This window comes from Hibiscus syriacus, unplaced genomic scaffold (genome assembly GCF_006381635.1).
Source record: "Hibiscus syriacus cultivar Baekdansim isolate YM2019G1 unplaced genomic scaffold, ASM638163v2 tig00111215_pilon, whole genome shotgun sequence".
Lineage (NCBI taxonomy): Eukaryota > Viridiplantae > Streptophyta > Magnoliopsida > Malvales > Malvaceae > Hibiscus > Hibiscus syriacus.
In genome coordinates this window covers 72,577-87,038 of record NW_024063023.1, presented here as the reverse complement: position 1 = coordinate 87,038, position 14,462 = coordinate 72,577, and the positions used below count along the sequence as shown (strand labels likewise).

At 34.2% G+C, this 14,462-nt stretch overlaps 1 protein-coding gene and 1 pseudogene across 1 annotated transcript; both read right to left on the bottom strand.

Moving 5' to 3' along the window:
- Positions 1-348: 348 nt before the first annotated feature.
- LOC120156348 (receptor-like cytoplasmic kinase 176) lies at positions 349-3,250 on the bottom strand. The gene is made up of 6 exons (XM_039167669.1): positions 3,083-3,250; positions 2,678-2,973; positions 1,215-1,350; positions 995-1,137; positions 780-903; positions 349-713 (listed from the first exon to the last, which is right to left on the bottom strand). The coding sequence occupies exons 1-6, from the start codon at positions 3,132-3,134 to the stop codon at positions 364-366; spliced, it is 1,101 nt and encodes a 366-aa protein (XP_039023600.1). The 5' UTR covers positions 3,135-3,250; the 3' UTR covers positions 349-363.
- A 3,509-nt stretch (positions 3,251-6,759) lies between these two features.
- Positions 6,760-12,200, bottom strand: LOC120156359 (annotated as a pseudogene).
- Between the last annotated feature and the right edge of the window lie 2,262 nt (positions 12,201-14,462).

Here is a 14,462-nt window from a genome sequence, read left to right as displayed (position 1 = left end):
ATTACAAAATATCTTAAAATTAAATTTAAAGATTTAATTGATTTTTATATAAAGTTTAAGAATTAAAAATTAAAATTTTAAAAATTATTCAAAATTTTAAATTATTAAGAAAATATTAAAAATATTAAAATAAAAATTATCAGAAATTATAAGATAATAAATTATTAATTTTTAAAAAATTAAAGTTTATATATACATATAATGCTACAAAAAATTAATACTTATATTGAAAAAAATCTTCCTTCGTCCATGCAAGTCTACTACTATAGATTGAACATATTTTCAATAGAATCAACACTGTTAAAATTATAAAATATTTTTTTATTAGTCCGGGTAAATACAAAGTATTATCTATTCAAAGACTTAACCATTTGATATTGAACGCTCGGACACCACTTTATCGTCCCCGGAATCTTTAAGTTGCTCTAATGCTTTCACTACGGCAGCCATTTTCGGCCTATATTTCGGTTCTGTAGAAAGGCATTGCAGTGCGAGATAAGCAGCTTTTAACGCAGCTTCCTGCGTGTATTGCCCTTTGATACGACCATCCATCACTTGGAACATCTTGCGTTTGCTGGTAAGATAAGGCTTGGCCCAGTCCACTAAACTATGTTCTCCCGACGGTCGGTTCTTGTCCAACGCTCGTTTTCCGGTTAACATCTCGAGAAGAACAACCCCGAAGCTATACACGTCGCTTCTCGCGGTTAGATGGCCTTGATAAGAACCAAGTAAGTTAAAATTTGATTCGAGTTAAAGACGGTGTCGAGTTAAAAAGCTACCTGTTGCGATATACTCGGGGGCTGCATAGCCGTGGGTGCCCATGACCCGAGTTGAGACGTGGCTTTTATCGCCGGTTGGTCCATCCTTGGCCAGACCGAAATCAGAGAGTTTTGCATTGTAGTTCTGTCGTTTTACATAGAGAACAAAAAGATATGAGAAAGCTGCGAGAACCGAAAGTACGGATAAAGAATTTCGCTTGTTAAGTCCGTGTTACCGAATCGAGCAAGATATTCGATGTTTTGAAGTCTCGATATATCACTTTCGCCTCATCGGAATGTAGAAACGCAAGACCCTTGGCGGCACCGAGAGCAACCTTCATCCGGAGGTTCCAAGAAAGTGGCTGAAAATAAGAATTCCCTGCTTCATTGTAATAAGATATATGAGACAATCGAACTGATTAACAAAAGGAAATTTTAAATGAATGAAAAACTCACTTCTAAAAAGATGGTTCTCCAAGCTTCCTTTCGGCATGAACTCGTAAACCAGAAGCCGATGATCATCTTCTAAGCAGTAACCGACTAATTTCACAAGATTGGGATGATAAAGCTGCCCCAGATAGTTGATTTCAGCCTACAAGCCACATGAATCATTGAAATTAACAAACTATTTAATCAAACAAAGTAGTATTTCTTGACATCGAACAATGTTCCAAGAAGTTTATTCCTTTCACCGTCGTCGTTCGACTAACCTTTTGGTGGAAGTTTTCATTCTCAAATCACATAAAATTAAGCAAGCCTATTTGTGCAGAGCTTAATCTAAGCTCTAAGCAATGATTTTGAAACTACATTAGACAGACTCGAGCTGATACGGATATGTCTCCAACTCTGATACAACTCTGTTCATTTTATTTCTAAATTTCCTTGTATCTGGAGAAGCATACCGATAAGCATGTTCAATTATCAGTCGAATACAGGCTCATACCCCATATCCATATGGTAAAAGCTTAATCTAAGGGCTAAGCAATGACTCTTAAACTACAGCAGAGCTCTGAGCTCTCATATATACCCACCGGTCGAGCATTTGACAGCGACAGCAAACTATATCTTTAAAGAAAGTAGTAGTTTTTAACATCTAAGGATGTTTTGGTAAGTTTATTCTTTTCACCATTGTTGTTCAAACCTAAGTTACTCGGACTTTGCGGATATGGATATGTCTCGTACAGGAATATGTTCAGAATTTTCTAGGTTATCAATACCCCGTACTCAATTACGTCTCGGATACAGGTATCATACTCCATACCCCTTTACATAGTAAAAGCTTAACCCAAGGGCTAAGCAATTATTTGGGGAAGATACACACACATAAGATAATAAGTTCAATAACAAACTATTTCATCAAAGTAGTACCATTTTACATCTAAGGATGTTTCCATAAGTTCATTCTTTTCACGATTGTTGTTCAATTCAACCCTACCTCACACAGACTCGGGCGAATTTGACATAACTATGTTCAAATTTTTATAAGCTTTCCATATATGTGGAGAATCACACCACACCTATATGTCTATGTTCAACCCTACTTTACACAGACTCGGGCGGATTCAACATAACTATCTTCAAACCTTTATAAGTTTTCCATATATGTGGAGAATCACACCACACCTATATGTATATGTTCAGCCCTACCTTACACAGACTCGGGCGAATTCAACATAACCATCTTCAAACCTTTATAAGTTTTCCATATATGTCAAGAATCATACCACACCTATATGTATATGTTCAAACACTACCTTACACAGACTCGGGCGGATTCGACATGATTATGATCAAACCATTATGTCGAGAATCATACAACACCTATATGTATATGTTCAAACCATACCACACATTTATGGTAAAAGCTTAATTCGAAACTACTGCAAAGCCTTTTAACAGGGGGAATATATAAAACTCACCAGCCATTCATGGTGGCCTTGAATACCCTCCTGGTTTAGCCTTTTAACAGCAATAACCATGCCAGTACCAGGCTTGGAAGCCGCAAATGAATTCTCATCGATCCAACCCTTGAAAACACAACCGAAACCGCCTTCGCCGAGAACACTATCCGGTCGGAAATTCCTGGTGGCTGTCCTTAATTCACTGAAATTAAAGCTCTTCAAATTGGAAGACTGCAGAATCTCCCCCTCGGTCCTAGGCACCGAAACCTGGCTGCTTGAACCACTCGTTTCATTAACACACCTTGAATTGGCCCCTGCAACACATCAAACACATAAACATCTCAAAATAAGTTGAACCCTGAAACCTTGAGCCCTGAAAACGTGAACCCTGAACCCCGATGAACATCTCAAAAGAAAGCATACCATGGTGAGGAGGGCTCTCAGCTTTAATTCTGGAGCTAAAGCAAGACCCCATGAGAAAAATAAGCTCTGGGTATTTTGCTATTTTCTGATTCTTTCAATCCACGAGGAAAAAGGAGAAGAAAATAGAGATTAGAGAGAAGAATTTGAGGGAAGGAAACCCAGAAAACAGTGTGAAAGTTGAAATGGTTTTTATATGTCACCCACAAGAATCAACTTATCCTGTTGAAAAAAGTTCGATTAATTAAACAAAAGATAAAAAGAAGAATAGAATAGAAAACCCATCATTGTAAAAGTCAGAAATGAATGTGAAAACGAAGATTTGAAGAGCAAACCAAGTTTGAGAAACGATGGGCTATTTTTTTTTTTTTTTGGCTTTACATGTTTGTTTGTATGCTTTCTTTTTGTGAGAAAGTTCGAACACTTGTCGGATGTGAAAGGGTTGACTTGAGCCACTTGGCGGTAAGTTCATGTATTACTTATATACATTCATTCCCTCTGTATAAAAGGGTAACTACACGTGTTTAATCATTCACGTATTTTTGTAGTTATATTTTAGTCATTTAATTATTTTTTTAAATCATACTTAACGTTAAAATTTCATATTATTTTGATCATTATCCGTTAGAAAATAAAGGTGCTGACGTGATAATTCGTAGTAGTTGATAACTTGGTGGATAACGTGATAGATGTGATAAATTAGTAACTCAAATATGATAGAAGGATTGCCACTTCAGTACCGTAGACCGCCACGATAGCACTGTGAACTACCACGTCAGCACTGTAACAGTCAAACGATAAAAAAATGTTGGTCAAAGAGCCACATTGAGTTTGTTTTCTGAGTTAAAGAGCTACACCTAGAGAAAAATAATACGAGGGCTCACATTAGTTTTTTTCCAAAAGTACAGGGACCTCTTATGTATTTTTTTTAAAATAAACATAACTACTGACGTTATATAATTTTTAGTTTTTTCAGACGATGATATGACATTACCTTACGATGACATGTTAGTATTACTGTTAATCTTTTAACAGTGGGTAACCAAAATATAACGTTATGTATGATTTAAAAAAAAAGTTTGATGACCAAAACGAAACCATAAAAATAAGTGGTTGAATACATAATTTACTCTAAATAAAATCCAAATCATATCAAATAACTTTACTTGATTATAAATAACAAATGAATTAAAAATAATATAAACTTAATTTAATAATTGAATAATTTAATTTAATATAAAAATTTAGGGATGAATTCCGAATCTAAGTCATATTTATAGTTTCTAGAAGGAATTTAAGGAAAAGAAGAATTGAAACATTTATGTATATTTTTCAATGGTCAATAAGGTTGGATGAGAAAGCAATAGGAACTTGAAATTAAAAATAATTATAAAAAATTGTACCAATTCAAATAATAAATGTTTTTAAGTATTGAAATTAATTTGGTCATATTTTTTTTGGGAATTTTTCAATGGTCCCTCACATGTTTTCAAGCATTAAAGATAAATGTACAAATTTAGTTAAAATTGGGTAACGTTGCTGATAAAAAAGAATGTTTTTTTCTTAGAAGATTTCGAGTTTGAGCAGTTATGTGTGTAGAGTATGTGTTATCGTCAATAACTAAATCATCTCACATTATTAAAAGTTAATTAATTAAAATACAATATAAATATTCGACCATTTAAAATTATAAAAATTATCTATAGATATTATTATCGGTGCCAAAATTAATACAACGATAATTTTTTTTAAATGAACAGACAAATCTAATTAAAAATCCTCTCATAACTAGGGATGGGTATGGATTCGGTTGGGTCGGGTTTTTGGTCCACCCGACCCGAGAACAAAGAATCCTCTACTCAATATCCGTCCCGACCCGACCAAAATAATATTTCACCAGACCCGATATATAACTTCAAAACTCGACTCCAACCGACCTGAATCGAACCAAAATAATAAAAAATATTATTTTTATTAAATAAAAACAGTTACTTAATTGAAAAAAATAATACATAGAGGGATATTATTGTAATTATTCTTAAATATATAAGGTAAAATTATATTTTTTCAGGCCGGGTCGGATATTTTCACTCTAAACCCGAACCCGACCCCGACCCAACCCGAACATTACATTTAAAAAACTCGACCCAACCTGATCCAAACTCAATTTTTTTAAAAAAACCCAACCCGATCAGTCGGGTTCAGGTCACATTTCCATCCCACCTCATAACTTAGTCGAGCCGAAGCGATCAAGAAAACGAAAGGGAAAAAGAGTGCCCGGAGAAACACAAATGATAAATTATTAGTGTAATTACGGGTTTAATCCTTATATTAAGTCAAAATTGAGATATATTTTTTTGACTTAATCAAATATGATTTGATTATTCTATTTTTAAAATATTAATAAGATCAAATTGATAATTATGTTATTGTTATTACTATTAACAAAAACATGTTATGAAAATCTTTAATGGCTACTCACATAGTTAAAATATATAAAATTCAAACAATAATGTGCAATTTTAATAATTTTATGAGTAATACTTAATATTATTTAAAAAATATAGACCATAATATCATTTTTAATAATTTTATAAAAAAAATATAAATAAACAAATTAAAATATTTGAAGTTACAATAGACTTCTATAAAATAACCAACAATGTTTAAAATTTAAACCATTCAGGAGGTGAGAGGGATTGTTATCCTTCTCAAATTATTTAACATAATAATATTTTGGGTAAATTACGCGTTTAGTATCTAAATTATTAATTTTGATCTATTTTAATACCTAAACTTTTAATTTTTTTCAAAATCATACCAAACGTTTAATTTTTGTTTCATTTTATTACCCGTCATTAAAAACTTAGCGAACGGACTAGTTAGTCGCCACATCTACAGTCTGTAGATTATCGTATCCGTCGGTCGATGAAGCCCAAGTTTTCCAGCTCGCATCTGTTCGACCCCTTAACATGATTTTGACCTTCGTTTCACCGGAAAATGTCTTCCCAAATCAATAATGGACTCTGACTTCTTTATCATTCGATCTCCATCGCCAACCATCCGATGGGTCTGAAACTAGACTATAATACTAGTCGACTAGTCATTCTATTGTGGTCCACCGTTCGAATTGGTCATCCATCCACCAGAGCTATACCCGGTCAACCCATTCTTTTAGTTTTTAATGAAGGGCACTAAAACGAAACAAAAACTAAACGTTGGACGTAGTATTGAAAAAAATTTAAGTTTAGGTACTAAAACGAACCAAAACTGATATTTTATATACTAAATGCGTAATTTACCCTAACTAGATCTTTTTAGTATTGATCAAATAAAAAAATTCTCCTGGCTTTTAGATGTTAATATCTTTTGAAAAGTAAATTAATAATATTATATTCCATAAAATATACTGGTCCATGGAAACATATTGCCAATTGCAAAGAGGAATGTTGATGTTTGTTGATGAGGAATAAGATTCACGTGCGGTTAGATATTGACTTTTATCAATCTCTTTCGATTGGTATAGTTTTAGAATTCAACCCTTCATGATGATTGAAAGGAAAATCAACGTAACATACATAGAAAATAATTGAATGTGAAAAGCTAGTCTTGTAAATTAATTAAACGTTAAGCGAATCGTTCATGAGCCGTGCGGCGGGAGATTCGTTTATGTTCGTTTATTAATTAGATTGCTTTTTCAAATCTACCTTTCCATCCCGGAAAGACTTGACCGGTCCGGTCGATGTTTCACGGCCTGTGGAGTCCCTTTTAGTTAACCGACTACTTCGAGTCGGAAGTTGTAAGGACTGGTGTGAGATGTCTTCCAGGACCCGTTTCAATTCAGCCTTAGCTCTCTTAACAGATTGCTCAGTAGCCCCTCAATGAACACGTAAAACTTCCGTTCTCCTGGTCCTGGGATCCAACCAGGTGGGAAATACTGGCCCCTCGTAGTAATGGCAGCTCCAGTCCATTCTGATATTGGGCCCAAAGTTTCCTTGTGGGTAACCTTCCATCGAGCATTTTGGGGAAATTCACTAATCTCCAAGTCGGCTTCATAATGTGCAGCATAACATCAGCTTGAATCTTTGCTAGGTTATGCTGTAAATTGAGAGCAGCTTGCAGTGCAGCTTTCCGGGTAGCCTCTTCATTTGGAAGACCAGGTAACCCACTACCAGGAACAACTGCTGCAGTACCGGGCATTGACACACCGAGTACACCGGGAAGAGAAATAGGCAATACAGCATTTGGAAGCAGCTGAGCAGATGATAGAGGATTCTGCATCAAACCAGTACTAGCTTTGGAGGCAGCAGCCATGGCAGCTATTTGAGCAAGTGCTGTCTGTTGTGATATGTCACCACCTGCCTTCCGAACCCCTTCATCTTCTGAATCTGACTTGTCTTCCTCAAACCCGTATTCTTTTGCTTGAGCTTTCTTTGCAGCTTTTCTCTTTTCATCCTCCTCTTAATTGAATTTAAAGCCACTTCCACCATAACCTGTTCCATGGGCCTGCTCAAGTCCCTGATTTACTTTTGCCATAAAGCCATCAGCAAGAGCTTTCAGGTCATCGGGAACAACTTGCTTGGAGAGTTCTAAAGCTTTTACAAGATCCGGTACATATCTTGCATCATCCCGACCCAGCTCTACCAGTTCTACCAACACGGTGAACATAATTGTAACACCCCCAATCCGTATCCGACCCGGATACGAGTCCGAAGTGTCACATTGTCTTTTCAAACATTTATTCATATAAAATAGTGAGTAATTTAAAAACTTTTATAACATTGAACTTATTCAAAACGTTTACAAAACTATTCAGAGCTTATACAATATATTCTTTTGATTACATGCCAACTAAAACTTTATTTATTAAAATACGTATTATTCACCTCTTTTCTGATCTGACATTTGGTAAGGAGAACTGACCTGTCTTGCTCCTTATTGCTCTTTACTCTTCTCGAAACCTACGTGTAAAACAATCACACGCTAAGTCGTTGACTTAGTGAGGCATATAAACATATAATAAAAACCATAGAACATTTCATATAACAAAACACATACCTGTACAAATACTATCATTATCATTAACATATCTATCATATAATATCATACATTTTTCCAATCAATACCCATTTCATCCGATGAATATGTATTCTAAACATTTGATCATGACATTTCAATATGCATGTATCTATTACACGATAACATATATAATCATATCATGCACATACGAAACTTACCTTCTTGTACCACTTTCACTTTAAAGTTTGTATTTCAATTGCCCATGTATATTATTGAGAATAGAGGTATGTGAGTACATTGAGGTTATGCACTAATGTTGTCACCACAGCTCGTATCAATTCCCTCATGGGGCACCGAACCTTAGTTCAGTATTCGTCCCGTAGGACCACTATGTCCCGAAGGACCACTGTATATGTCCCGTAGGACCACTATGTCTCGAAGGACTACTCCTTAAGAACCACATACATAATACAATGGCTCCAATAAGTGTACCGAAGTACTACATATAGGTTCCACATAATTACATACATGTCCCAAAGGACCACGTAGAACCCTCGACTCTTGGCATGCCAACTATACCACTAGCTCTCATATCACATAACATGGGCATTATCATTTATAACAGTTCATATCACTTGTTCCTTTTCTTCTGTCACATACCATCTGTATGTGTAAACATATTTCTCATATCATATAACATTTATCACAAGTGCAGGTAATCACTTATCACATAGCTTCTTTTCATATTATCACATAGTCACATAGTTCACTTACACGTAGATCATTTCCATATAATTCACATGTCACATATCTCATGTTCTTGTATTCATATAACATATAATCACATAGACTACTTTCACATCACATAATTCATAGTTATGATTTCATATATTTACCTAATTACAAAGCTAATTCACATATACATGTTTTCATATAATTTCTATCATTTCTCACCCAATCACATTTATTCATGTAAACATACTTATCATATCTTGTTCACATATGATCATACTTCATATAACATATAGAACACCTAGAACACTTTCACATAGCTTATATGGTCTAAATATATATCATTTAATAGTATTTTTATTTAGGTAATAATTTAATCTATTTACTTAATTCAATTTCATAATTTCATTATAATTTTTTCATATAGCTCCATAGATATTTAGCATATAACTTATATTGTATATTCGTATCGTCCCTTTATATTCAAGTTTCCTAATTGATATACTATTCCCATTTCATTCTATAATTCAATCTTATTTAGTTCCCTTAACTCTCATTAAATCAAAAAGCTCTATTACACTAATTCCCATAATGGATCATACCACTATGTACTTGTCCAATTCATGTTTACCTAGTTCATATCACTTCTCATGAACTCACTCTCATCATCTTTTCCTATTCTTACATATTTTATCTCATAACCATGTATTCACATAGCCTTATATTTCATTATCATATTACTTATATTTGTTCTCCTATGACTCTTCATAAACATCTATTTTCATTTCCCTACATCTCTGACTTATCTTCTATATTCATATAATTTCATAACTTATTTTATATTCTCTCATTAACACTTAACCGTATTTTTACATAAATCATATAGCACATACAAAAATAAACATATCAATTCATATAATCAAACATACATACACTTCATATCGTTAACATACTTATAATCAAGACTTAATGAGCTATTACTATAAGAATAGACTTATCACAAGTCCAAATTTCCATATAATCTATACAAAGATGCACTCACCTGGGCCTCGTTGTTTTGAATCAATCCTAATCCTTAGTTTGTTCCGGAACAAGCTTTCATTCTATATCTACATAATAATACATTAATACTTATCAGTATACTGATTGATATATTCAAAATTATCACTCCTTAGGCTCAGAGAAAAGCCAATTTCATCTTTTAATGAAGGTATGCATCGATGCACTACACTATGCATCGATGCATAAATCCTATTCGATGTTTGTATTTAATGGGGATGCATCGATGCACTCCTTATGCATCGATGCATAAATCCTATTCGATGTTTTCTTTTTAATTAATGCATCAATGCACTGCATGTGCATCGATGCACCTTAAAACAATTTCTGGGATTTATCATCGATGCATCGGTGCACAATGAATGTGCATCGATGCACATTGCCCAGAACTGACATTTTAGCACGTAAATCATCAACTCTTCCCTTAATTCTTCTATTTTAAGCCCCTCTTATGACATTAAACTCAACTACCATTACTTGAACCAACTTATATCCATGTAAATCATCTTTAACCTCAAAATCCTATCTTCCTTATGAGATTCAAGAATCATACCAAATTTTCTATATGTTCTAAATCCAATTCTATCACTCCAAATCTCTTAATTTAACCATTGACAAGTCAAATTTAACTTCCAATTTAAGAAATGAACTCTACTTCAAGATTTCACTTTTCTACTTCCTTTCTTTAATTCTTCATATACTCCTCATCTTATGGTTTTAAGATAATCTAAGCTTTCCTTAAGCTTAGTTATTATCTAAGGATCAATAAGCAACCTTAAATTCATCAAGAATTTGATCCACAAGAAAACTCACCTTTAGCTTGGCTCTCCCACGTATGAAGAAGAAGAAAGGAGAAGAGAACTCTGGATGTTTCTCATTTCCCACGTTTATATCACCTTTAAAAGAAAGATAAAAAATCTTTCTGGTCAAATGACCATTAACCCTTAATATTTAATAATTACTAAATAACCTTCATCATATATATTCAATAATCATTGAATTATTTCATTCTTATACTTTAGTCACCAAATTCTGAAACTTTACAATTTGGTCACTAACCCGGTATTGCAGATGTTACAATAATCCTCATAATGATTTGGTGCATCATACTTAATCACTAATTTCAAGCTCCTTTACACCTAAACCCTAGCTGCAACACTAGTTGCAATCAACAAATTGCAGACGTTGCTCTTAAAATCAGAAATGGTGGATTCCCGATCAGTCTGATCCTTAGCCCCATGAAGTGACAGGCAAGGGTAACCATGTTTGAGCAAGTCCCTGAACAAAGCATCACACTTTCTTGGGTGTGGACAAAAATTAGAATTTTCCCTTTCTCATACCATTCACCTAGAAGCTCTAACAATCTTAGGAACCTTTCACTTTCTGGCCTCATCTCGACCAATTGAGTTATGTCCTTATTCACAACACATCTCCCACCGACCTGTATTTCAACAGGTTTATTCAAAGCTTAAAGGGCCAAAATCTCGACTTGGCGAGGTAAAGTGGCAGAAAATAGGACGGTTTGGTGATCAGGTCGAATATTTTGAACAATTTGAGTAATTTGAGGTTCAAAACCCATATCAAACATTCTGTCAGATTCATCCAGAACCAAGTATGTCACTCTACGCAGATTGCTAATTTTCCCTCCACTGGTACGAAGTATATCAATCATCCTACCTGGAGTACATACAACAATCTATGTTCCCAACTTTAAATCACTAATCTGCTGGGCAACACCAGAACCTCCATAGACAGGGACGAATCTGATTCCCAATGCCTTGGTAAACTTCTTTACGTCACTAAGAATATGTTGACAAGCTAGGTTTCTAATTTAGACAAATTATGTAATTAATTAGGATTATAAATAGTCTTACAATCTCTAAGTTTAAAGGATTTAATTCTTCCCTAGAATATGCTACTTTTCTAAGATAGAAGTTTCCTAAGATAAACTACTATTTGTATATATAGCCGTATATTTTTTCTATGAAGAGAAGAACCAAATCACTTCTTTTTTGACATGGTATCAGAGTTAGTGTAGCTCATTTCCAGTCGATGTTATCCCTTCTAACCAGAGTTTCAAATCGCGATCGCGGTTGTGTTTTTAAGTCATTTCGGGTTTACTGTGATTGTGACCGTCGCGGATACTATTGCGGCCGTCGCAGACGCTATTGAGCGCTATTGCGGGTGTAGAGGGTAACTCGGTCGGCGACGAAACCGTTATATCGCGAACGAAATCGCATTTTCGGAACGTTTTTTAAAACCTGCTTCTAACAACTTCCTTGCTTGTCTCAAAATCATTCTTTAAGTACATAGTGCTAACATGGTTGAAGTAGTCGACACTAACAGTTCTGAAACTGCTCAAGAAGTTACAATAAATGAAGGGAAATACTCTAGTTCAACGGAGGTTTGCAGAACATACAACCAGCTGACAGACTGAATGGAAAAAATTACCTTAAGTAGTTTCAACTAGCTCGAACGTTCCTAAAGGAGATAGAAAAGTTAAGTCATATACTTGGGTATGAATGTAAAATAGGGACCCTAGGTTTGACGCATGAGATGAACAAGATTCACTGGTAATGTCCTCGTTATGGAATTTCATGATTCCAGAAATTAGCGATACGTGCATGTTCCTGAACACAACCTAAGAAATTTGGGAGGAAGTAAAGCAGACATATTCAAAGGTTTGAGATGCAGCCCAGATCTATAAAATCAAGACCAAGATCTCATTTACTAAACGAGGAAACAGATTAATCACCGAATATTCTAACTTATTACAGAACCTGTGGCAAGAAATAGATCATTATCAGTGTATTCAAATGAGATGTGACTATTCTAAAAAGGCTTGTAGAAAAAGATCGAATCTACGATTTTCTTGTTGGACTAAACATTGAGTTTGATGCAGTAAGAGTCCAAATCCTTGGAATGGAAGATCTGTCATCACTAAATGAGGTAATCGTAATCATAAGTGTTGAGGAAAGAAGAAGAGTGATGATCAAAAAAGTAGAGATGAGAATTCAAACCTGGTCACAAGGACTGTAACCGAGAGGAAATTTGGTCTAGAACAAATGATGCATGAAGATAATAGGAAGACAATAACTAATAAGGATTCCCTATGGTGCATTTACTATAAAAAGCCTTGTCACATAAGAGAGAAATGTTGGGAAAGTCATGGAAAACCACAAACAACAAATAAATTTTTCAAAAAAAGAGGACCATCAAAAGGCAAGGACGTGCATATGCAACAAAGCAACTTGCTGAAGATTTTCAGGAACAACCTGTCTAATTCAATAAAAAAGAGATTAAGAAGCTTAAGAATCTGCTAGAGTCTCTAGAAAAATCCTCTTCCTCATGTACATGTAGTATTGTTTTCTCAGGTATATCCTCTTCTCAAAACTCTAAATCCTCAGATACACCTACCCAAAGTTCTTGGGTAATTCACTCAGGGGCTACATACCATATGACCAATTCCTTACTTAGGTTTTTCACCTATACACCTTGTCCTAACAATAAGAAAATAACAGTAGCAGATGGCATAACTATAACAGTGGTTGGACAAAGAGATATTATCATAAGTGAAACCCTCACTCTAAAAAATGTGCTTTAGGTTCCTAAGTTGTTTACCAATCTTATTTCGATCCAAAAAATCACCAAAGACACCAACTGTTGTGTTCTCTTCCACCCTATCAAGTGTATTTTTCAGGAACTAAAATCGAGGAGGATGATTGGACGTGCTAAAGAAGTCAATGGCTTATACTATCTTGAAGACCCTGGTGGACAAATTAGTGCCTTCAGTTCCTCACCATTATCCCTAATGTCATAATCTCAAACCAATAAAGACTAAATATGGCTTCATCATCTTCACCTTGGTCATCATTCCTTTAAATTTAAGGGATTTAATTCTTACCTAAAATAGGTTATTTTCCTAGGATAAGAGTTTTCTAAGATAAACTATTGTTTTTATATATAGTCCTATACTTTTTCTATGAAGAGAAGAAACAAATTACTCCTTTTTTGACCGTCCAACCCATATTTGTTTTTCCATTGGGGACAAGACCCTTCTTGTCATCTAGATACATACGCCCATGCATGTAATTCACATTGTTCCTAGTTTTTTAGGGTAAATTACATGTTTAGTATTTAAACTGTCATTTTTTATTCATTTTAGCATCTAATCTTTCATTTTTTTCCAAAATCATACCTAAAATTTAGTTTAATACCCCGCTATTAAAAATTTTAGTTTTTGTTTCATTTTTATACCCCGTTTAAAATTTAATGTTAAATTTTGAAAAAACTGAAAGTTTAGATTGTAACCCCCTAGACCCGGCCTATGCGTTTCGACTAAGTCTAGTGGATCACATTATGATTCTTAAAGACATTTTCTGAAACCGTTATTCAATCAATGTAAAATCACATTATAAATGTCATGAAATAAATTATACCATCAAAATCCAACTTGTAAATATAATACCAATAAGTAATAAATTAATTTAAAACAGGTCTTCAAAATCAAAATCACAATAAACCGAACAGTAATAGCAAAAGTGTCAGTATCCTAAAATACGATACTTTAAAA

What these genes read in the sequence shown, in the direction of transcription:
- LOC120156348 (XM_039167669.1), bottom strand. Translation starts at nt 3,134, where the DNA reads ATGGGGTCTTGCTTTAGCTCCAGAATTAAAGCTGAGAGCCCTCCTCAC. An exon ending in TGAGAGCCCTCCTCACCATG is followed by an intron (nt 2,974 to 3,082) that starts GTATGCTTTCTT and finishes GATGTGTTGCAG; the next exon opens with GGGCCAATTCAAGGTGTGTT. An exon ending in CCCCGAGTATATCGCAACAG is followed by an intron (nt 714 to 779) that starts GTAGCTTTTTAA and finishes GTTCTTATCAAG; the next exon opens with GCCATCTAACCGCGAGAAGC.